The sequence below is a fragment of the Triticum dicoccoides genome, chromosome 7A, assembly GCF_002162155.2.
Source record: "Triticum dicoccoides isolate Atlit2015 ecotype Zavitan chromosome 7A, WEW_v2.0, whole genome shotgun sequence".
Taxonomy (NCBI): Eukaryota; Viridiplantae; Streptophyta; class Magnoliopsida; order Poales; family Poaceae; genus Triticum; species Triticum dicoccoides.
In genome coordinates, this window is record NC_041392.1 from 175,581,130 (window position 1) to 175,602,740 (window position 21,611).

The window sequence follows — 21,611 nt, forward strand, 5'->3', positions numbered from 1 at the left end:
GCCTAGCATACACTATTAAACTCACTTAGTTTGCTGTGGCCCAGTGGGGTAGGCCTAAATACACAACAAATTATGGCCTAATGCAATCCATGTATGGTGCAATGAATTATTTTCAACTCAACATAATCCTCTCCTGAATATTCAAGTTCTGAACACCAAATTTAACTTTCCCCAATTTAAAATGATTCTTTCCGTTGATTATTCTAAATTTTGCCATGTTGTGATAGAAAAAGGCATATAGAACAAAATGAACAACTTTTAAATCAAGTTTTATTGAAGTTTAGATCATAAATTAGGCCACTTGCCTAATCAATACTAAAGTTTCCTTTAAACTACTTGCATTACTGAAACACTCACTATTGATTGAATTTCCCTATATACAGTGCTACAATTAATCCGGGCAACATTGTTTTCAAAGATGTGTTCATGGATGATGCACAGCTCCACACAAGAGTGTGTGTCATGTGGCACTATCCATTCATTGTTCAACTCTCTCTGATAGTCACGCAACCTCCACGGCTTCACACAAGACTGTGTGCCATGTGGCTCTATCCATTCATTGTTCAACCTCTCTCTCTCTCTCTCTCTCTCTCTCTCTCATTCTCTCTCATATCCAAGCAACCTCCTAAAGCAATAATAACTGCCATAAACCAAAGATTTGAGACAGAGGTTCAGCTAATCATCCACACGACGAGCGAGGAAGAAGTGGTTCTGTCTTTCCCTGATCACTGGGAAGTTGTACGAGCATCCAAATATGCAGATAAAGGAGACATGTGAACGTTGTGGCATATCGCTTCATAGTTTATCTTCTATAGTCAAATGTAATAGTGATAGGCAGTAATCTAAGAATTACAGTATATATGAAAAGGCGTCCTCTAAATAAATCATTGCATCTCAAACTCATTGTCATTCCTTCTCTCATGTTAAAATAGAAAATGACCATACTCCCTCCGTTCCAAAATAGATGACCCAACTTTATACTAACTTTAATAGAAAGTTGGGTTATCTATTTTAGAACGGAGGGAGTACATGCAAGCACGGTGTGCCGCCGCGCCTTCCGCCTGCTAGTATGTACTAGTTCAATTCATGAGGAAACAAAGCTAGATTCGCCACGCAGCCGGTGAACAATAGGATAGGGACATGGATATGGGCAGAAGGGCACATTTTTGTGGGGCATGGGGACAATCCGATTGGAGCTGAAAAATCCAACACCGAAATTCATTCCGGGTCAATCAATCGGCTGATTGGATCCAGAGCCTCGACATTGCTAATCTTCGCTAAAGAAGAGACAACTAGACAATGACCGATCACGAAAAGCAGGACTAAACTCGAATCATCAGGGCTAGCTTCTGCCTTTTCCAGCCTACGGCAAAGTTGGAAATGGAGCATCTCACAGTGCACAAACAGTACATTCAGTTCAACGCATTGTTCATCTGTTCAAAACCTAGTTGTTGTCCCAATAGTGGCGTAATTGCACTGCTAGAGCGACTAGTCAAACCGAACATTCTCATGTCACTTATCAGTCAACCACAGCCATATTCAGATGAATTTGTAGACCCATCGCCCATTTGAAATGCTGGAAACTTGGTGCAAATTTTACATGAACTTTATGCAAAATTTACACTTTGTAGTGGCTGGTGGTTTAGTGACACGAGATCCCTTCCTATATGGAAGAAGAGATCCAAATGTTCCAAGGGAGCATCGATCGATCACGGGCTGCATAATGTACATGCTCCTAGGCTTGATGCAGCATATGGGCGCACAGTGGAGTCGTGCACTTGCGCTGTGGAGTCATAGAAGTTACCAAACGCCGACAAGTGCAGGGAGCCACCACCGCACCGGCACTGGGTCCTTACTCCGTAACCACGTCGCCGTCACGGCACGCCCACACACCCCCAACCCCGATCAACTGCCCCCGGCCGAGCACCACGCACAACTGCTTATAAACCCTTCGTCTTCATCGTCCCCGCATCACCACCGCCCCTCGCCTCTCGCCCCTTCCGTCCCCTTGCCGCCGGAGCGAGCAATGGACCTCGACGACGACATGGTGCCGTACTCCCCCTCCGGCGACTCCTCGCCGTCGTCCTCCGACCTCGACACCGAGGTAGTTATCGAATTTCTTGGCTGGGTGAGGTTAGTTCCATTTGCATGCGCTGACGGAGTTGTTGGTTCTGGTCTGTTGGCAGTCGACGGGGTCTTTCTTCCCTGACCGGAGCACGACGCTGGGGACGCTGATGGGCGTGTCGACGTTCGGCGGCGCCGGTGTCCAGCGGCGGCTGACTCGGGCGGCGCCGGGGCAGGAGAGCGAGAGGCCGACGCGTGCGGCAACGGAGGAGCGAGACGGGCGGCGCGCGGGCGGGTGGCGACGGAGGAGGCGGCGGCGGGGCGGGAGCTGGTGGCGGCTGTGCCGCGACGACGCCAGCGGGCCGCCGACGAGGCTGGGCGAGTTCCTGGACATGGAGCGGCAGCACGCCGGCGCCGACTTCCTGTGCGGCGGCGGCGGCCCGCAGGAGCCGGAGGCGCCATCGGTGGCGGCGACGCCGCTGTTCGAGGACGGGAGGGTGCGCCCGCCGCAGCCGCGCGCCGCGCCGCCGGAGGAGCGCGGGAGGTGGCGGCTGCAGCGGGCCGCGGAGGGCTCGTCCACGTCCTCGTCGCTGGCCAGGCTCCCGGTGCTGCTCACCGGCATCTGCAGCGGCGGCGCGGGGTAGGCAGGGGCAGCACCCCGCAATTAACACCCCTCCCGAGGGGCGTTTACGCCGCGTACGTGAAAGCGGACTGAATGCAGCATGATTCTTTTCTTCACCCCACGGAACGGATTCCCTCTGCCGCTTCATTTCTCCTTCCCTCGTTATTAAATAATAATAATTGTCGTTGTTCGGCGCTCCCCCTCTGGCCCAGTACAAAAATTCTTCGTCTGATGCTTCACTTCTTCTCTTTTTGCTCTACTTTACTATCGAAAAGAATCGGAGGCGGTGCAACAAAAGTGACAAAGCTATGTTCTCTTTGCTCATTTTTCTCTGTTACACCCGTCAGTTTTTATCTTATGTACGTACTTGTGTAAATACCAAAAGTAATAAGAGAATTTTACGCAAAGCTGCAGTGGGCAAAGTAAAGTCGCTTGTAGTATTAGTCTGTATGTACCATTCGCGGCCGCCGTGCATGCATGCACCGCGGATTCGCGGCAGTAAGTGTATCGCCAGTACAGGCGCGGCGCCGTGGCATTTTCTCTCCTGTCCGTGCACTGCCCGCGGCCCGATCCCATCGCACGGACGGAAGATACGCCACGTCGCCCGACGATTCGAGTGCCAGCTGAGAGCTGACCGCCGAGAGCAGACACGAAACCCCGACGCCATCGGACGAACCTTTGCACGGCGGCCGACGCGATCCGCCGCATGGGTTCATCTTCGTCGGTCGCTCTCGGGATCAGGTTAGCGGCGATCCGTGGCCATGCCTGCTCTGCTGCCCCCACGCGGCAGCCGAACGATGATGATGATGATGATGAGGAGGAGGAGGAGGAGGAGGAGGAGATGTATCCGGAGTTGCTTCCGGTGTGAAGCAAAGCTTCAGATTCCAGCAAGGGCCCAAAGGGCAGAAAAAGACGCGGCACCTGCACTGCGGCACATGACATGTCCACTAGCGGACCAGGTCACACATGTGTAAGTTCAACCTCAAGCTTAAATTGGATGGCCGCTCTGGCAGTTCAAAGCTTGGAATGAATGATGTTCAAGTAGAGCTCCCGCGCGCCGATTCTTCTTTGGCTTCATGATTCATCATACCAAAAAGGAAAAGGGAGTTGTGTTCTCTAAGCAATGTTGCATCAAAGTATTTTATTAAGGGGGGTTGACCTTGGAGTTTTCCATCGTTGTGTGTGGTGCGGCCCCGTGCGGTGGCAGCAAATTTCTTGGGATTGGTTGTTTTACCATGAAGCGATGACATTGACCTCTCAACCGGAAGAAGGCGGCCATTTAGATGGCAGAGGAGTTGATGCGATGCTAAACCTAGGACGATGATGATGATGATATAGATAGTATATTTTTTGACAATAGGACGATGATGATGATATAATACGTAGTAGATAGATATAGATTGCTTGTCTTGGCACGACCGATCCTTTTCCTGCCATTTTTTACAGGAAAGGAGCGGCATCCGTTTTACACGTAGAAGTAGAAATAATAATACAGGGGCAGCTAGGCAACAGGACGAATCAGCCCACTGCAGCCCATACAAAACAAGGACCACCAACCAGGCCTCCTTCTTCGGCCCACCACAGCTAAAGAGCCCACTTCCACCAATATCTCTTCAGTCGGTGCCATCGGACTGGGGCAGGTTGGGGTGAGCGGAGAAGTAGGCGAGGAGGCCCAGCAGCGGGGCGTTGATGTAGGTGGTGGGCTCAGACTGCTGGAAGACGGCCCGCGCGTCGGGGAAGTTGTCGCTGGTGTTGCTGGGCCCGCCCACCACGGCGCCCACCAGCAGGTTCGGGTTGGGCGCGCTGCTCCCGTAGTAGGCCGCGCCGGCCTTGCATCCGATCCAGGCCGGGTGGGCCGACACCGACGGCAGCGAGCTCCCGCGGTGGTGGATGCGCCGCGGGAACCGCTCCCCATACCCCACCATGTACGACATGCGCAGCGGGTTGTCGCCCAGGATGTAGTCCACCTGCCAGAGCAAAACAGGAGGTTAGTTTTCGCGGCGCGTTTCGGGCGCGGGAAGCACGGCGGCGGGTTCGGCGGCGACGGACCTGGCGCTTGGCGACGCGGCGGAGCACGACCGGCGAGGCGGAGGAGCCGCCGCACGGCACCCGCGCGTTGGCGTGGCTGGCGTAGTTGGCGTAGGCGAGCAGGAGGAACGACAGCGACGTCACGTGCTGCATGTTGCTGTTGCCCACCTTGAACAGCAGCCCACCTGCGTCCGTATTTCACAAGGTCAAGTTCAGAAATGTTTCTGCACACGCTGGACTGCATGATACACCAAGCTAAATTGTATAATAGATTGGCAATGGGTGGCTGACCTGGGGAGTACTCGATCTGGGGGTGGTTGGAGATGCCGGGGAGGAGGGTGCAGATGAAGTTGTCGGCGTTCACCCGGAACGACTTGAAGAAGGAGTCCTTGCCCATCAGCACCTCCTGCGGCACAGCACAGCAGATCCCACCATCAGCGACCACACTAATCAACCCAACACTTCCGTGGTGTTTGGTTCTAGAACTTTTTGCAGTCACTGGGATTTTTTGAAAAAAACTCTCAAGAAGGTGCTTCTAAGGACTTTTAGCAAAAAGTCTCAAAAAAGTCTCACTTTATTTGGTTTGCTAGGAACTTTTTCTAGTCCGAATATAAAAAAGTCCCTGAAACCAAACACCCCTTTATCAGTACTAATATGATATGATAAGTGAAAAATGACAGTGGTTCTGGCAGGCATATCGCGCTACGATCGAGACCCGTGAGCACACCACTGAAAAGTCGCCCACAGCGCGCTGCCCGGCCCACCCTGCTCGCCTGTTTTTACAGCGGGGCACACGACCCCATGGGTAGACCAGACCGGGGCGGGCCGGGCCAGTGTTGCTACTGACGACTACTGAGAGACAAACATGCTCGCCTGCCTGCTTTCATCCACTAACCAGCCTATCATCACTGCCCGTACTACAGATAAAAATATAGAGTAACATTGTTGGAGTTTGATTAACCTATCCAGATAGAATCTGGCCCCAACCAAGGCCCGGCAACGTGCTGTGCGAATCTAGGATACGCTCCAATGGGGCACGGGCCCAGTAATGTACACATGCTGCGCCAATCTATATAGCCAGGCATGTGAATATGTGATGAGTACACTCTGCCACGGTGTGAGTAGGCATCACAGGTCATACGGCCACGTCCATGTGGAGTGCCACATGAACGCCACAAAGTGATTAGTCGGGCCAGAATCGTGTCAGCTCTCACATGCTGATGCGCCAAACAAGTAGTCGCATTGATGCATCATAAGATACTACAATGGAGAGAACAAAGGCATATGCTCAGCCCGAACACATGTCCGATCTCATTGCCTAATCACCCAACAAATGTACGCCACACGATCTACTAAGTTTTGCTATCCTGGCCTTGGGACAATTGTTCCTCTGACAGCTAGTTAATCCAGACAAGAGAATGCACCCACCATGGCGTGCACGTTCAAAGGAATATCCGGCGAAGATGATGGAGACGTGAAACGCAGCGCTTTGCTAGCATAGGCTCTACGCACTAGTAAACATGATATCGAGCCGACCTTTTTCCTCATCCTTTAAATTTTGCTTTTGGGCCCGGCCTAGCACACCCAGCCCCCACATGTCTGTCTGTCTGGCCGAGCAAAAGCGCAGAGCCCGCGTGCAAAGGTTCCCCGCCGGCCTTCCAGCCCATGCATGACCTCGCTTTGCTACGCGAGCAGAGCGCCCTGCCCTCTCCTAGCACACGGAGCTCCTCTGCAGTGGTAATAAAAAGGGCGGGAAGCAGCCGGGCGCATGTGCGCGCCGCAGGGCAACCAGAGACTAGCGTCGTCGTTGCTCTCGCTCTTGTGTGTACGCAAAACGAGCAGGGCAGAATCACGCAATGACACACGAGAAGCGGCCAAAACAGGGCCAGGCATCCCTGCGTCGACGCACTGCCCTAGAGTACCTGGCTACACTTCACGCCCTATACAATAGGCCGGTATAGCAATGCAGTCCAAGTCAAGTACTCCGCCTACTGTGTAGTCTGTGTTACACCAAGTGGTAGTAGAGTGCTACCCTACTCTAGTCAACAGGAACATGCATGTAATCTACTACTCCCTCCGTTCCAAAATAGAAGACACAACTTTGCACTAACTCTAGAAATGAGGATACTACCTTGGAGATGAGGATGTTGATGCCGGCGTGCTTGTTGTCCCAGCCGAACTCGTTGATGGAGTCGCTGGCGCCGAGCGCCACCTCGTTCTTCTTGATGTAGTCGCGGTACACCCGCTGGCGCGACGCCTTGTGCAGCCACGCCGCCCCCCACAGCAGCTCGTCCTGGTACCCGTCGTAGTCGCAGTAGCACGGGCACACCGCCGAGTACAGGCTGCTGCTGTACGCCCCGCGGTACTTGTCCGCGAACTCAAACACCTGCTCATCGCAACCCAAAAAATGAAAACTCACTCAGCCCATCTGCTTGGGCTGCTGCCACTAATGGAAAAAACGCGTGCAACATCTATCTACTGTGACCAAAGCTATCACCAAGAAGACCAACGGCGAGTGATGGGAAATGGTAGGGGTACATAATAATGGGCCGGCTTTAATGCACTTTATTTACGAGCCAGCGAACGGAGAACGGGGGGTGAGTGGAGCGGCTGTCTTACGGAGATGGCGCGGTCGAGCAGGCGCTTGGAGTAGGCGGGGTCGGCGTCGCGGAAGACGATGGAGCCGGCGGCGAGGGCGGCGGCGGTCTCGGCGGCGACGTCGGAGCCCGGGTGCTGGGGGTCCACCTTGTAGACGGTGCGCGGGGTGTCCATGTCCTCGGGCCGCTCCCAGCACGAGTGGTCGCGGAAGGCGTCGCCCACCTGCACGTACACCGTGTTGGGCGTCGCCGTCGCCTTCATCAGGTAGTCCGTCGCCCACCGCACCGCCGCCCGGGCCTCCCCGCCGTGCGACCCGAAGTTCTTGCCGAAGTCGATGAGCCCCCACGACATGAGCGTCGTGGTGAACGCCATCGGGAACCCGAACTTGACGTTGTCGCCCGCGTCGTAGTACCCGCCCGTCAGGTCCACCCCGGCGGCGGCGCCGTCGTTGAGGGCCGAGTCGCGGCGCCAGCGGACGCGCTGGTCCGGCGGGAGGCGCCCGGACCGCTGGCCCTCGAAGAAGAGAATGCTCTTGTGGAGCGCGTCGCCGTAGTTGTGCTGGGCCTGGGCCACGGCCGCCGTCGACAGGAGCAGCAGCATTGCCGCGGCCGCGGCCGCACCCATTGCCTTCGCCGGCGACGCCATTGCTTCTCCGGCGTGGATGGGTGGCGGTTTAGTTGGTTGGCGCTGTGTGTGTGCGGCGGTTCGGGCGCTGGACTGCTGCTGCTGCTGCAGTGGAGTGGCGAGGCCGAGGATTTAATAGGGGGAGGACGCCGGCTGGGGTGGCCAAGTTTAATGGCATGTGAGGCGAGGCTCCATCTCCATGTGAGGCTGAGCCAGAGAGGGAATGGGATGCTGGGGACGGAGCCAGTGGCCGCGCGACACGTGCGCGTGGCAGCGTTGCGGCGCCCGGGGCGAGGTCGACGGCCGCTTCGGTGGAACTGGTCCTTGTGGACGTCGTTGCCGTGGGTGCCAACGAAGGACTATTGCCATTTGGGAGCACGAAAGTGGCGTACCAAACCCTCAGAAATGCCTGTCTTGGGACCGGTCGATATAACTTTTCTTGGAATCTCGACGGCTGTCCCTAATACCTGTATTCACGTACAATCATTGGTTCACAACCTTGCAACATTTTGGACGCAAAGAAACAATAAAGCAAAATTTAAACCTATCAGAGATGAAGTACCAGCAACAAATTAGTCTCATGACCAACATTGTCGTAACCGATATTCGGAAGAAATATTGGTTGGACAGAAAATAGAGTATCCAAAATAGTCATTGCAAGTGTTACAGAATTTCACATGAAATGTCTTTATATGATAACGCGTGCGCTCAGGGAAGATGGTATATGGGATGCTCTTGATCGCCCTGGTGAATTTTAAGAGGTTGGACTAGTTAGTAGAAGTATTTTACATAGTACTTCCTCCGTAAAGAAATAAATGAGCGTTTAGATCGCTAAACTAGTGATCTAAATGCTGACTCTTATATTTTTTTATAGAGGGAGTATTAGCTAAGTGTAGAAATATTGATATTCTATTGTTTACTAGTTACTACTCCCTTCATCAACGAATATAAGAGCGTTTAGATCACTATTTTAATGATCTAAATGCTCTTATATTTCTTTATAGAGGAGTATCAAATACTTGGTGCCTTCTTTCTATATATGAAACGCCATGATACATCTAGGGAAAAATGTGGGATGTAATTCCTCGGCATTATGATCCGATTGTGAAAAGAAACAAAAGCAAAGGTCATTTTTTATGAGATTGGCTAAGTTCATATGCATAAGAATTAATAAACTAGTCATTTCGATGAGGTTGGCTAAGTTGCTATGCATAACAATTATTTTGGGACGGAGGAAGTAATAAACTGGCTAGGGGTAAGTCGACTGAAAAAATAATTTGGGTCGGTCAATTTGTTTCTAGTCGTGTGATGTAAAACAAATGGCCATATAGTCTTCTTCAACCTCTTGCCCTCATGTTCATCTTCTTCCGCAACCGACCCATGGACCATCGGCCAAACCACCAGCCTCACCGTCCCATCCTTCCCTCATCGCCGCCCACCACTGTGCAACTACTTAGGATCTATACTGCCCTCATAGATCAACATTAGTTTTTCTTGTGCACTTTGTCCTCGTCGGTCACCCACCATCAAATTGCTCCAAGCCAGGCACACTTAACTTTGAGGGGTTTTTTTGGATGGGCTCCCAAAAAAGAAGGTGCATCTTGTTGATATGAGTAGTCTATAATTCATGTTAAGATGGAATGTCACATCCAGCGAGTCCTGCACCCTCTCCCCTCCAAGCCTGAATGGTCAACTTTCTTACTCGCATCCACGAGTTGTGGGTCATTCATGGATGAGGCTGCTTGCATCCCCGGTCTAATTTCGCTCGCCCCGGCTCCGCCGTTGGTGGTTTCGGTGCCGCGCGCCGTCGTTTGCTTCCTGCTCCACCGAATTGACTGACCCAACTTCAAAATTAAGGCGACCGACATCCAGTTAAACCAAACAATAAAACAACCACTCTGGGTATTTTAGAGCATGCAATGTCATATTTGATATGGATTAATGTTATATATTGAGATAATGGGAACGAATAGACGCCCACGGCCGCCAGAGGAAATACCGGTGGACGGCGGTGGCGGGCTCTCATCCTCTTCCGCCGATGGGACCTCTGGCCTAGAGTGGGGTGCGGCCCTAGATGGCCTTGCGTTTGGCGGAGCTGGGAATCGTCACGATAGCCCCGGATCTTTTTGGTGGTGGCTTGGTTGCGACGGCTGCGAGAGCAGCCTGACACCCGCCTATGGATCCAGGCAATGATGGCCGCGACGATATGTGCGGTGGTGGTTAAAGAATCGAAGACGGAGATGTCATCCACGGCAGCGGCAGTCACCTGCGGTTCGACTATGCCCTGATTTAAGACAGGATATTGCATATCAGGGTTGTGCGCAGCCACAAGTGCAGCTGGACAACTGAAGGGATTCATTTTCCCAAGTTCGCCATCAGCTGATGGCTAGGACGACATGAGTCTGCCGGATTGGCCCTTAACATGGGTTTCGACAGTGCCTGACAATCGCATCGTTGTCTGTCATCAAGCTCATACGAGTACAACTTTTGGCTGCGTTGATCAATTGTGCGCATGAGCAGTGGTTGTTAACCCCAACATTCTAGCTGAAGACATTTTGAGATGTCATGTTTCATGGTCCTTGCACATGAGATGCACATTCTCGTTCCCAGAGTGGTCTCGTCGGCATTGTCAAGGATAGAAGGAATGAAGGTAGTGGTCAAGCGGATGCGGCAATACATCGTGGGCTCGTTTTGGTGGCAGTCATACCTGACAATGGCGGTGTTTCGACATTATTATCTTGTTGAAGGCATTACATGAAATTTTGCTTCGTTCTGCTCTTAGGATGAAAGCTCAGGATTTAGTCTTTGACTGAATCCGGCAACGATAACACTTGCGTGTCCTCGTCTTTCTAAAGGCGTTGCTTTTGAACAACCTTCTTGCAAATATGTGTTGTCACAATAGTGGTCGATGCTGCTGTTGGTTACTGCGTGCCTTAGATCTTGTTCTACTCTCATGTTCTTGTTTCATTTGGCTGTGTGCATCCTCGATTCCTCGAGTTGATCGCGCCTTGCATCCGCATTTCATCTTCGATATTATGAATAGATATTTTTTAAATGCCTTCTTTCCGTGCAGTCGTACTCGTCGTGAACGCCATCGCTGCCGCGAAGCAAGCAACCAAACGCCGCCGGCCGGTGCATGGACGGGGCGTAGCACGGGCAGAGCCGAAAGCAGCACTGCCCCGGAGCCTAGCCTGGGGCAGCATCAACCGGATGTGACGGGACGAGGGGAGGGGAGGGCCCCCGGCGCCGGCGATCTCACGTGCCATCGGCGGAGGCGATCGAAAGTGATGGGAGGAGGGGGCGTGGGTAGGCATGTTACCAGAGGACGATATCGGTCCATACAGGAGCACGTACCTGCGCATGGCCGTAGCGACATTAGCGGACGCCGTCGCGGGCGGCGCCGATCGACGCTGCTTAACCACTGCCTACCATGCGGCGCCGGGCCGATCAGCCCGTGGACCGTGGTTGCTTGCTTGCCCGTGCGGTGAGGTGGTTGCCGTGTACTCGTGCGCCGGTAAGCCGGTAGCTGCTGCTGCTGTAGCAGTGGCGTGCGGTACTGGGAGATACGCTTGCCCTGCCGTAAGCCCGTAACCATGCAGTAATGGCGGGAGACGTGTAGTAGTACTTGTTTCTAAATATGGGCTGCGCCTGCTACCGTGTACGTACCACCACTCGTTTGATTTAGACTCTGTCAGCAGTGTAGATACGCATCAACACATGGGTGGGTCGTCCAAACAACTACTAGTGCGTTGTTTTCTGAACTTTTACGAGAAATAAAAACTTGTCCTGCAAAATCTCTGTTTCCAACGACCAACATTGTACTAATATTGTAACACGAGCAGAGGAGATGACGGCCCACACCAGCAGCACATACTCTATGCCCGTCACGCATGGAGGGAGCCGCCACGTCCACAGCCACTTGATGCAGGCGGCAGTAACTGTGTCTGTGGCCGTCATCGATAGGCGAGCCGTTAAAGCCTGGAGGCGGGGCGAGGACAGCGGGAAGCGGCAGGCAGACCACCGGCCTAGTAGAGAGAGATGGGTACGGGTGGGCGGTAAGAAACGAACGATCATTTCTAATCGTAATTGAAGACGCCGCGTACGTACGGCCGGCCGTAGAACCCGCCGGACGGGGACGGCTGGTGATGATGGCGACGGGCACGTTCTGGTCCGGCGGATTCTAGCATGCACCATCGCGGCCGACCGAGGCGACATGCATCCTTCCCGCCCTTTCTCTTTCCAGGCCGCAAGCCCGCAAGGGGTAAAAACCAGGGGTGAAAAAGCCTCTCCGTCCGGCCATGATTTCGCCCGGAAAAGTCACCGCATGGGGCGGAGATGCACGGGACGGAGGGGGCACGGGGAGGTAAAAAGGCGACGGGAGAATCGATCGATCGGTGCCCTTTTTTGACAGGAGGGCAAACGTTTTGGTCTTATCATCAGCTGCGTTTTCGAATCTTTCGTTTGCTGGGGAACATGGCGTTCACTGAGCATGGAGACGGAAAAACTGAGCCCCGAGGCTAACCTTTTTGTACGTGTTGGTGTAAATTTAACCGAAGGAACAGAGCCACTTTCTTTATCCAATGTTTATCCAGCGGGCAATCGAATGGCTTACGCTCTTTAACATTTGTTCTTGTCAAGGGCACTACTGGGCGGGAAAAAAAGAAGAGCGCGGCAGCAGCTGCAGAGCTCCTCCTAGAAAGCTTCCATCTGCTGAAAAAGCCTTCGGGCCTTCAGGGCAACAATAGTTTGACCGGCGGTGTCAGGGAGAACACACACACACGGAGGCCATAAAAGCCTGCGCGCCAAGACACTTTTCAGCACTGTAAAATTTGAGCCGATTCCCATGTTCATCACTCGCATCCTATGCATTCCATGGATCTGCCAAACCTTTCCTGTCATTTCTCTAGTAATCTGAATTCTAGAGCACTACCAGCAGCATTCTTTTCTTTCCAAATAGGCGGCAACAGACCATGGGAATCAACTTAACATGGTGGTGGCTAAGACAGAACATGGCAACAAAATAACAAGATAAGATTCAAGGCGGAATCCGCGAAGCGCACGACGGGCACGTTCTCGTGCCCCTGATGCGATGAATGAATCCAAGAAACAAGGAACAAACCAACCAGCCAGCCATTAGTGAAGCACATGAATGGTCCAGACCCTCCCCGCGCCGAACAAACAGTTTTACCTGCCAGAGACGGCAACATCAACCGGCCCTGCTATCACTGCATCATCATCAACCCCACCGTCACTGCAAGATCCGCAGCGTTGTACCTTGTGTGATATCCCACACCAGTGCGCAACGCATAAGTATTGATGGATTCAAGAAAACATTTTGCCATATTCCTGAACGAAAAATCATCACCAAAGCACGCAGGCGGGGAATGATTTGATTGTCTTGTCAACCATGATTCATCAACAAAACACGCAGACGGTCAAAGATTTGATTTGTCTCATCAACCATGATTGTGTGGGTAAGTGTAATTCGCGGTTCTGTGCCAGGAAAAGGATCCAACGATGGCTCGCACATTGTCTTGAAAACTACTCGCCACTCTTAGACCACCCACCACTCACAGTTGTAACATGGCTTAACAGGAGTCGATCAAAATATCCACCCACCACTCCCAGTTGTGATCTTTCTGAAAGAAATCCAGAGCATGATACTACTGCCTCCTGCCCCGTCCCTTCTTTGATTGCTGCTGCTCCGCTTGTTCCTTCCCTGAAACCTCGCTTATGTCAGCTGCACCATGGAAAGGTCAGGGATCCAAATTAGTGCAAAAATTCGAGGCTTAGACGCAATAGCCATAACCAAGGAGAAACGTTGGGAAATACCATCAGGTCCACGAGTCATGAGAGCGAAAAAGATGTTGTTGAGCTTCTCCATCTTCTTTGCGTCCTGAGCTTGATCCGTCTTGAACTTCAAGCACTGCAAAGTAATCACATACAGTCAGCAGAGCAGGGTTGCTTTACTTCAATCAAAGTTTAAACTACAAGCAGTTCCCGCATTAATATCAGAACAGTCAGGCGTTGATCAAGGACAGCACACCATACAATTCTCCACTTTTATCAGTTTAACCAAGACAAAGTGCACACGGTCGCTCTTATAACTATAAGAAACAAGCAGGAAGCAAGACCTCTATTCGGGAATCCGCAATGTAGGCAAGAGACCCATGAAATTATGATGCTGTGCTTTAGCACCATAGCACAACATTGCTGACCCCATCACAAATACCAGAAAAGAAGAAACCAGTGGGAACAAGCTGCTCGTGCTAACACTGGGCAAGCAATAAATTTTAAAGAAAGAACTGGGAGCTTTCGCTATAGAACTTAACAACTGCATGGCAAGAGAACAGACAAACGGAAGCGTATTGTTTGACTTTCTGGAAAGAATAAGGTTAAGTCTAAGATGGATCAAAAGTACACGTTACATCTGACAACTGCTATTGTTGCTAGATTGGTACACATATTTGGCACCTAGCACACATATTTGGCACCTAGCCTATAACACCACAATGCCAACCGAGCCAATAGATTGGTAATAGTTGAGTTTTCTAACGTTTTCTTTGTATAGCATAAAACGAAATCGGTTCACAATTTAAGTGGCTATCTAATTACAGGTTGGGTCGAATATAGGTGATAATGTACTAATCTTAACAAAAGAACAAATAAACAAGAGCAACACTATATTACAAACATTATATTTCAGACTTTACATTCATTTAAATATAGCCACTATTTCACATTTCATTTCACAGTCAGAATTACGGTGAGCGCAGAAGATTGATCACGGTGACATACAAAATCCTAGCCGATTCATTCAACTGCAAGACTCTATAGTCATAATACATACTGTCTCTGTCCCTTGATATTCTTATATTGAGGGACAGAGGGAGTACAACACAATGTTGCTGCATAACACTGTAGTCAAGAATAACCCGACAGTATTTTTTCATCGCATTTTTACAGTGATGGCTTTCAATCTAGAAAAGGTAATAGGCAAGTGCAAAGTTAAAAACCAATCCACCACAATCAGCGAGTGACTAGGAATCTGGATTACAAAATGCAGACATGCTTATATTTAATCCAGGTTTTGGATGTCATACTTCACATCGACCTCTCATTAAAATCACATAGAAGGGATAGATAAAGAAATGCAGAGCTGCATATCACATTTTTCAAGGCAGATACATGCATATAATATGATTGACATGATGACCGTTAAAGATGTACTGCATTTAACAACACAAATCATGGGACTTACAGGGAAAAATATATAGATTTTACGAATATAACATAATACCAGCAGATGATTACAACAAAAGTCAATTAAGACGATCCATGACAAGAAGAGAAAAACATTCAGCTACAGTTTCATCAAACAAGAATGAATATAGTTTGATTGATGATTAGGAAGTAAGGTCAACCAAAATTTGCTCACGGCACATTTTCGAAGTTCCGCAAGAAGGTGATTTCCAATGGTATCTACGGCATTTCCTAGCACAATGGGCCCTCTATGCTGAATGTGCTATTGTTGTCAACTAAAAGGCACAGCTGTAGGTTGACTTGTGCGCCTATATAACTGTGGAGATTCAAATATTTCATCTGGAAGTGCTTATTCACTGAACTATTATGCAAATTCAATCATTTGCAGCAATGCAATGTCGAACCATGAAAAAATGCTACACCAATATTTATGATTTCCTGAACCGTTGGGTGCAATCAGATGCACAACTATATGGTTACATCATATTCCAAAGCAAATATGTTGACTAGGAGAGTACTGAAGCAACTAGTAGATAACACCAGCAGTATGATGTGTGGACAGTGTAGTTGCATATAAAAGCTTTATGGAGTCATCGTGAAAATCTAGCTCTACCAAAAATATCAGAATATCTTAAGTACACTAAGATATAACTTATGACTCAGATTTGGGACATGTGTGCCCAGAAGCTGCAGTATTTTACGAGTGTATGTTTGGGCTGCACCTCCTACGGGTTCCCCAACAGTAAAGGCAGATACATGCATATCACATTTTGTTTTTTCAAGGCAGGTACATGCATATAATAGGATTGACATGATGACCAGTAAAGAAGCACTGCATTTAACAACACAAATCATGGAACTTAAGGGGGGAAATATCCAGATTTTATGAATACGATATAATAGTACATTGGACGATTATTCACCACATGGCTTAAAGGATTACAAGAAAAGTCAATTAAGTCGATCCATCACAACAAGACAAAACATTCAACTACAGTTTCATCAAATAAGAATGAATAGATAGTTTGATCGATGCTTAGGAAGTAATGTAAACCAAAATTTCCCTCACAGCACATTTTTTAAGTTCTGCACAGAAAGTGATATCCAATGGTATCTACAGCATTTCCTAGCACAATGGGCCCTCTATGCTGAATGTGCTAAAAGGTACAGCTGTAAGCTGATTTGCGTGCCTATATAATTATAGAAATTCAAATATTTCATCTGGAAGTGATTTCTTCACTGAAATAATATGCAAATCCTCGTTGAAGCAATGCAATGTCGAACCATGAAAAAATGCTACACAAATGTTTATGATTTCCAGAACCGTTGGGTGCAATCAGATGCACAACTATATGGTTACATCATATTCCAAAGCAAATATGTCGACTAGGAGAGTACTGAAGCAAATATTCCAGATGCACAACTATATGGTTACATCATATTCCAAAGCAAATATGTCGACTAGGAGAGTACTGAAGCAAATATTCCAGATGCACAACTATATGGTTACATCATATTCCAAAGCAAATATGTCGACTAGGAGAGTACTGAAGCAACTAGTAGATAGCACCAGCAGTATGAAGTGTGGACAGTTTCGTTGCATATAAAACCTTTATTGAGTCAATGTGAAAATTTAGTACTAACAAAAATATCAGTATATCTTAAGTACACTAAGATATAACTTATGAGTCGGTTTCGAGACATGAATGTCCAGAGGCTGCAGTATTTTACCAGTGTATGTTTCGGCTGCACTACCTACGGGTTCCCCAACAAAAGCATTTAAGTTTGAGCTCAACAAAATCGCCCTTCAGTGTTGAGCTAATCACATACCAAATCCACATATGATGATATACATACAAAACTAAATAGTTTTCTAGATGAAGCCAGGAGAGGGATGGTGTATACAAAATTAAGCGGTTTTCAGATAAAGTCAGCAGAATGCCACTTGCTCAAATCCATATAACTAAACATGTACTCTGCAGTCTGCACTATCTATTTTCCTCGCTTCACATTCATCCAGGAACAAACAAACTTACTAGTGGGCACAAGAGTACTTTCTTCATGCACAGCAATGATTTGCTTCAATTAGGGCGCACATGTCCACCCACACTAGTGTACCTACTAACTCCTGTGAACTAATGCTAATGGCTGCTAGGCACTTATCGCAAAATCTCCTGCATTTATGATATCAAGCAGACATTTAGTTGTAATTAGCATCTCACTATCTTTCTTGACTTGAAAGTAAACTTCAGATAAAATATAAATGTACCCGATTGGTGTAAAATCAGAACTGCTCAAAACAGAGATCAGTTTTGTTTTCTGTTAATGCTGAAATATCTAACTACCGTAGTATTTTATCGAGCCACTGATACTATACCAAGATATGCTACGTCACACAAATCAATAAGCAACAGTGAACCATCTCACTCGATGCATGAAATACAAGAACGCTCGATCGGCTCAATTCCTAGTTGTAACATGCATATCGTAGTGACACGCGTGATCGGGACCTAAAATACACACTTCCTGATCATTAATTTGGAAGCAATCCCCAAATCTGGGCACAACAAGAAGCCTGGGCGCCGTACCTCGCGGTCGTCGGTGACCTTGAGCACGAGCTTCCCGTCGCAGTGCCGGTACTTCATACAATAGCGAGTCTGACACATGGGCAACGGATAACGGGTTAGATCGAGATGCGGGCATGGGTGGACGAGGGGGGAATCGGGGAAGGAGGGATGGGGTCCCGGCGTACGGTGATGGGGTCGGCGCGGAAGAGCTGCACGGACCGGTCGACGAACTCGTCCCATGAGTCGAAGTACACCATCGCTGCGGCGGCGGCGCTGGCCGGAGGCTAGGGCTTCGCCGCGCTGTGGCGTGGTCTCGTCGGGATCTGGGGGTTTGCGGGGAGGAGTCTGCCGCGCTTTGAAGAGGGCTGCGTTCGCTAGACTGCTCCCTTCCCTTGGGTCCGGTCCAGGGCTGAGCTTGTGTTTGGAACGAGAAAAAAAAAAACGGCCGACCCAGACGGACAGTCCTTTTTCGCAAGGCTATATCTCGCTCATAGCAAGCCCGATCGTTCAGTTGCAGCGCACTGCAGCTAGCCACTGCGTCATCGTCCGGTTCATGCTAAGTTTTTTTTTCAACACAGTATATACGCAAAGCGCTCATATACAAGCGCATACACTCACCCCTATGACGCGCCCACACACCCTATCTCTATGAGCATCTTCGAAAGATTGAGCCGGCATATCATCTTGAAATTTACGAAGTCACTGTAGGCACCTCATCGTCGATGGGAACGTCTCCTCCCACTGAATGCGCATCGCCGGAAAATCCAAAAATAAATCCAGAAATAAATGCGAGCATTAGGACTTAAACTCTGATGGACTGAAGATACCACAGTCTCATCTAACCACATGTTGATTTGCAGTTCATGTTAAGTTAGTATGTCGTGATCTAGTTGAAGAAAAAGAGCTGGTCTTTCACAAGTTTTTCAGTTTTTTCCTGTTTGTTCACCGTTTTTCTTTGTGTTCTTTCTCTATTTTTACTTTTTTTTCTCTTCAATTTTTCTTTGGTTATCTTTGTTTCTTTTTCGTTTTCGACTAGCTTTTTTATTTTGTTTATTTTCCCTTCATTTTCCTTGGTTTTAACTTTTATTCTTTTTCATTGGTTTTATTTCTTTTTCTCTCTTGCTACTTCATTGTTTTTCTATACATGTTTTTAGTGTATATCTAATAGATTTTTCTAATACATATTTAATAATTTTAAAATACAAAATTAACATTTATTGAATACATGGTCATCATTTTTCTATATGAAATCAACATTTTTGAAATATTTGATAAACATTTTTCTAATACCAGAATAATATTTTTAATACATGATCAACATTTTTTCTATAATCATTTAACATTTGTTTCAAATCTTTGATTCAAAAAATTCAAATACCAATTTTAATTTTGTTAATACATGGTAAATATTTTTTAGACACATTTAATATAGGACTGTGATATTTGGCACACGTGTGCCATATAAACAAAACTGCCACACCTCTATTTATTTCATTTTAAAGTACCATACGATCCCTCGTTCTTTGACCTCGCCTCTTCCCAAATAACCTCGCAGGCTCGCTTGAGAAACCTGCTTCTCCCACACATCTCGGACGCTCATCCCCGAGAAAACTGCCACTTCTTCACGTCTATCACATGATTTCTCCTCAGAACAAAGTTACCATGATATTCATATGCAAGTTATCAGGCCTGTGTTGCATAACTTACTGTGCTATTTACATATAACGTATCAGGTACTATGCTTCAACAACTACATCCTTTCAAAGTTACCACTGCATTTTGTACACAAGTTATAAGGTCTTCGATGTGTAAAATACCGTGGTACTTACACATAAGTTATCAGGGTATATGTACATCAACCTCCCTCCGGTCAAAGTTACCATGGGGGATTGTACACGAGTTACCGGGTCTACGGTTCGTATATTATCATGGTACTTGCACCTAAAAACCTGGGTGTGTTTCGGTAGCTTTTTCCATAGATCAAAAATTATCATGATGTTTTTGCATAACTTATCACACCTATAGCACGTGTGCCCCTAAACATTATGTGACTTTTTCGTTGGACGCCATGTGTTGTGTTCATCCAAGAGGCCCACGCGCGAGGCAAGTGTATGTTTTTAACAACTTATATATTTTCCTTTGGTAAAAAAGTTACCATCATGTTTATATTGCAAGTTATCGGTTATGCGGTGTTTATATTATCATGTTATTTACACAAAAAATATTGGGAATGTTTTGAACAACTTTTTCCCGGGGCAAAAAGTTATCATGGTGATTCTACGTAACCTATCAAGCCCGCAGTGCTTAAAATATCATGCTATTTACACAAAATTTATCAGGGATATGTTTCAGCGACAAATCCCCCCCTCCCACCCTCCACAGGTCAAAAACTTATCATGGTGTTTAGTTATCGCAGTGCATATGTTTTCATACTATTTACACATAAAAATGCCAGGGGAGGGAGGTATACTATCGTGCTATTTACACAGAAGATACCGGAGTATCTTTTCAAAAAAAATCCCTACGGTCAAAGTTACCATGGTGCTTCTACCTCAGTTATCAGATGTGCGCTGCGTATATTACCATCTATTTACACATAAATTATTAGGTATCTTTTCATATTTGTTTTCCCCACTGGTTAAAGTTACCACGATGTTTGTATCTAAACTATCAGGTCTATGGCGTGAATGTTATCGTGCTATTTACAGAAATTACCGAGGGGCGGGTTCAACAAATTTATTCCCAATGATCAAAGTTACCATGATGCTTGAAAAAAAAGTTTTTCAGTGCTAACATATTAAAGGCAAAAATATGTCAAAAACAATATTTCCCTTAGAATGTTCAACAATGAGTGTCATAGCTCCCTTTGTTAATTACTTGCAGGCCAGAGATCAAATCCTAGTCTAAGCATTATTTTTGCTGAATTAGGAAGGCACGAGCGGGTGTGCCCAATAAAATCGGGGAGGACACGAGGGAAAGGAAAGAAATCGGAGGAGGACGTGAGGGAAAGGAAAGAAATCGGGAGGTCGTGCGGAAAAGGAAAGAAATCAGGAGAGAATTGATGGCGTTGGATGCGTGTGGCAGTTTTGCAATCTGCCACACGGTTGCCATATACATATTTCGTTTGATATATTTTTCAAATGCTTGATTGACATTTTTCAAATACAATTTTTACAGTTTTTAAAATACATGGTCAACATTTTTTCATACACTTTTATTTTTTTAAATGCTTGATTAACATTTATTGAATCATGGTCAACATTTTTCCTATACACATTTAATATATTTTAAATATAAGATTAAAATTTTCTTTTCAAATGTTTATATTCACATTTTTTAAATACATGATCAACTTTTATCATACACATTTGTTTTTCCCGTATATATTTTTGTATACATGATAAACTGTAACACCCACGATGCGGCTATATCTCCCACGTGTCGGAGCACGACTTAGAGGCATAACCGCATTGTAGGCAATGTCGCAAGAGGGGTAATCTTTACACATCCCATGCACTGAATAAGAAAGAGGTACATAGTTGGCTTACAACCGCCACTTCAAATAATACAAAAATATAGCATTACAATCATCCAGATACAATCAAGGTCTGCCTACAGAACCCAAAATAAAGACAACCCCAAATGCATAAGATCCCCGATCGTCCCAACTGGGCTCCACTACTGATCGTCTGGAAAGGAAACATAGTAACGTCCTGAGTCCTCATCAAACTCCCACTTGAGCTCGATCGCATCTCCTGGAATGGTATCATCGGCACCTGCATCTGGTTTTTGGAAGTAATCTATGAGTCATGGGTACTCAGCAATCTCACACCCCCGTGATCAAG

The 21,611-nt window shown here is 47.7% G+C and overlaps 3 protein-coding genes across 4 annotated transcripts; 1 reads left to right on the forward strand and 2 right to left on the reverse strand.

Moving 5' to 3' along the window:
• The first annotated feature begins 1,683 nt into the window (after positions 1-1,683).
• Positions 1,684-3,093, forward strand: LOC119330868 (uncharacterized protein At3g17950-like). Its single transcript, XM_037603999.1, has 2 exons — positions 1,684-2,104; positions 2,187-3,093. Exons 1-2 carry the CDS (start codon positions 1,724-1,726, stop codon positions 2,706-2,708), a joined length of 903 nt encoding a protein of 300 aa, XP_037459896.1. The 5' UTR covers positions 1,684-1,723; the 3' UTR covers positions 2,709-3,093.
• Positions 3,094-4,051: 958 nt separating this feature from the next.
• Positions 4,052-8,090, reverse strand: LOC119330907 (endoglucanase 17). Its single transcript, XM_037604043.1, has 5 exons — positions 7,334-8,090; positions 6,846-7,100; positions 5,006-5,120; positions 4,736-4,899; positions 4,052-4,653 (listed from the first exon to the last, which is right to left on the reverse strand). Exons 1-5 carry the CDS (start codon positions 7,955-7,957, stop codon positions 4,300-4,302), a joined length of 1,512 nt encoding a protein of 503 aa, XP_037459940.1. The 5' UTR covers positions 7,958-8,090; the 3' UTR covers positions 4,052-4,299.
• A 5,195-nt stretch (positions 8,091-13,285) lies between these two features.
• Positions 13,286-18,178, reverse strand: LOC119330453 (signal recognition particle 9 kDa protein). 2 transcript variants are annotated; one of them, XM_037603562.1, is made up of 4 exons: positions 17,952-18,178; positions 17,788-17,856; positions 13,769-13,862; positions 13,286-13,655 (listed from the first exon to the last, which is right to left on the reverse strand). In XM_037603562.1, the coding sequence occupies exons 1-4, from the start codon at positions 18,021-18,023 to the stop codon at positions 13,600-13,602; spliced, it is 291 nt and encodes a 96-aa protein (XP_037459459.1). In that variant the 5' UTR covers positions 18,024-18,178; the 3' UTR covers positions 13,286-13,599. The 2 variants fall into 2 exon arrangements, with proteins under 2 accessions (XP_037459459.1, XP_037459458.1); XM_037603561.1 differs by having other exon boundaries at positions 13,286-13,676; positions 17,952-18,168.
• Positions 18,179-21,611: the final 3,433 nt, after the last annotated feature.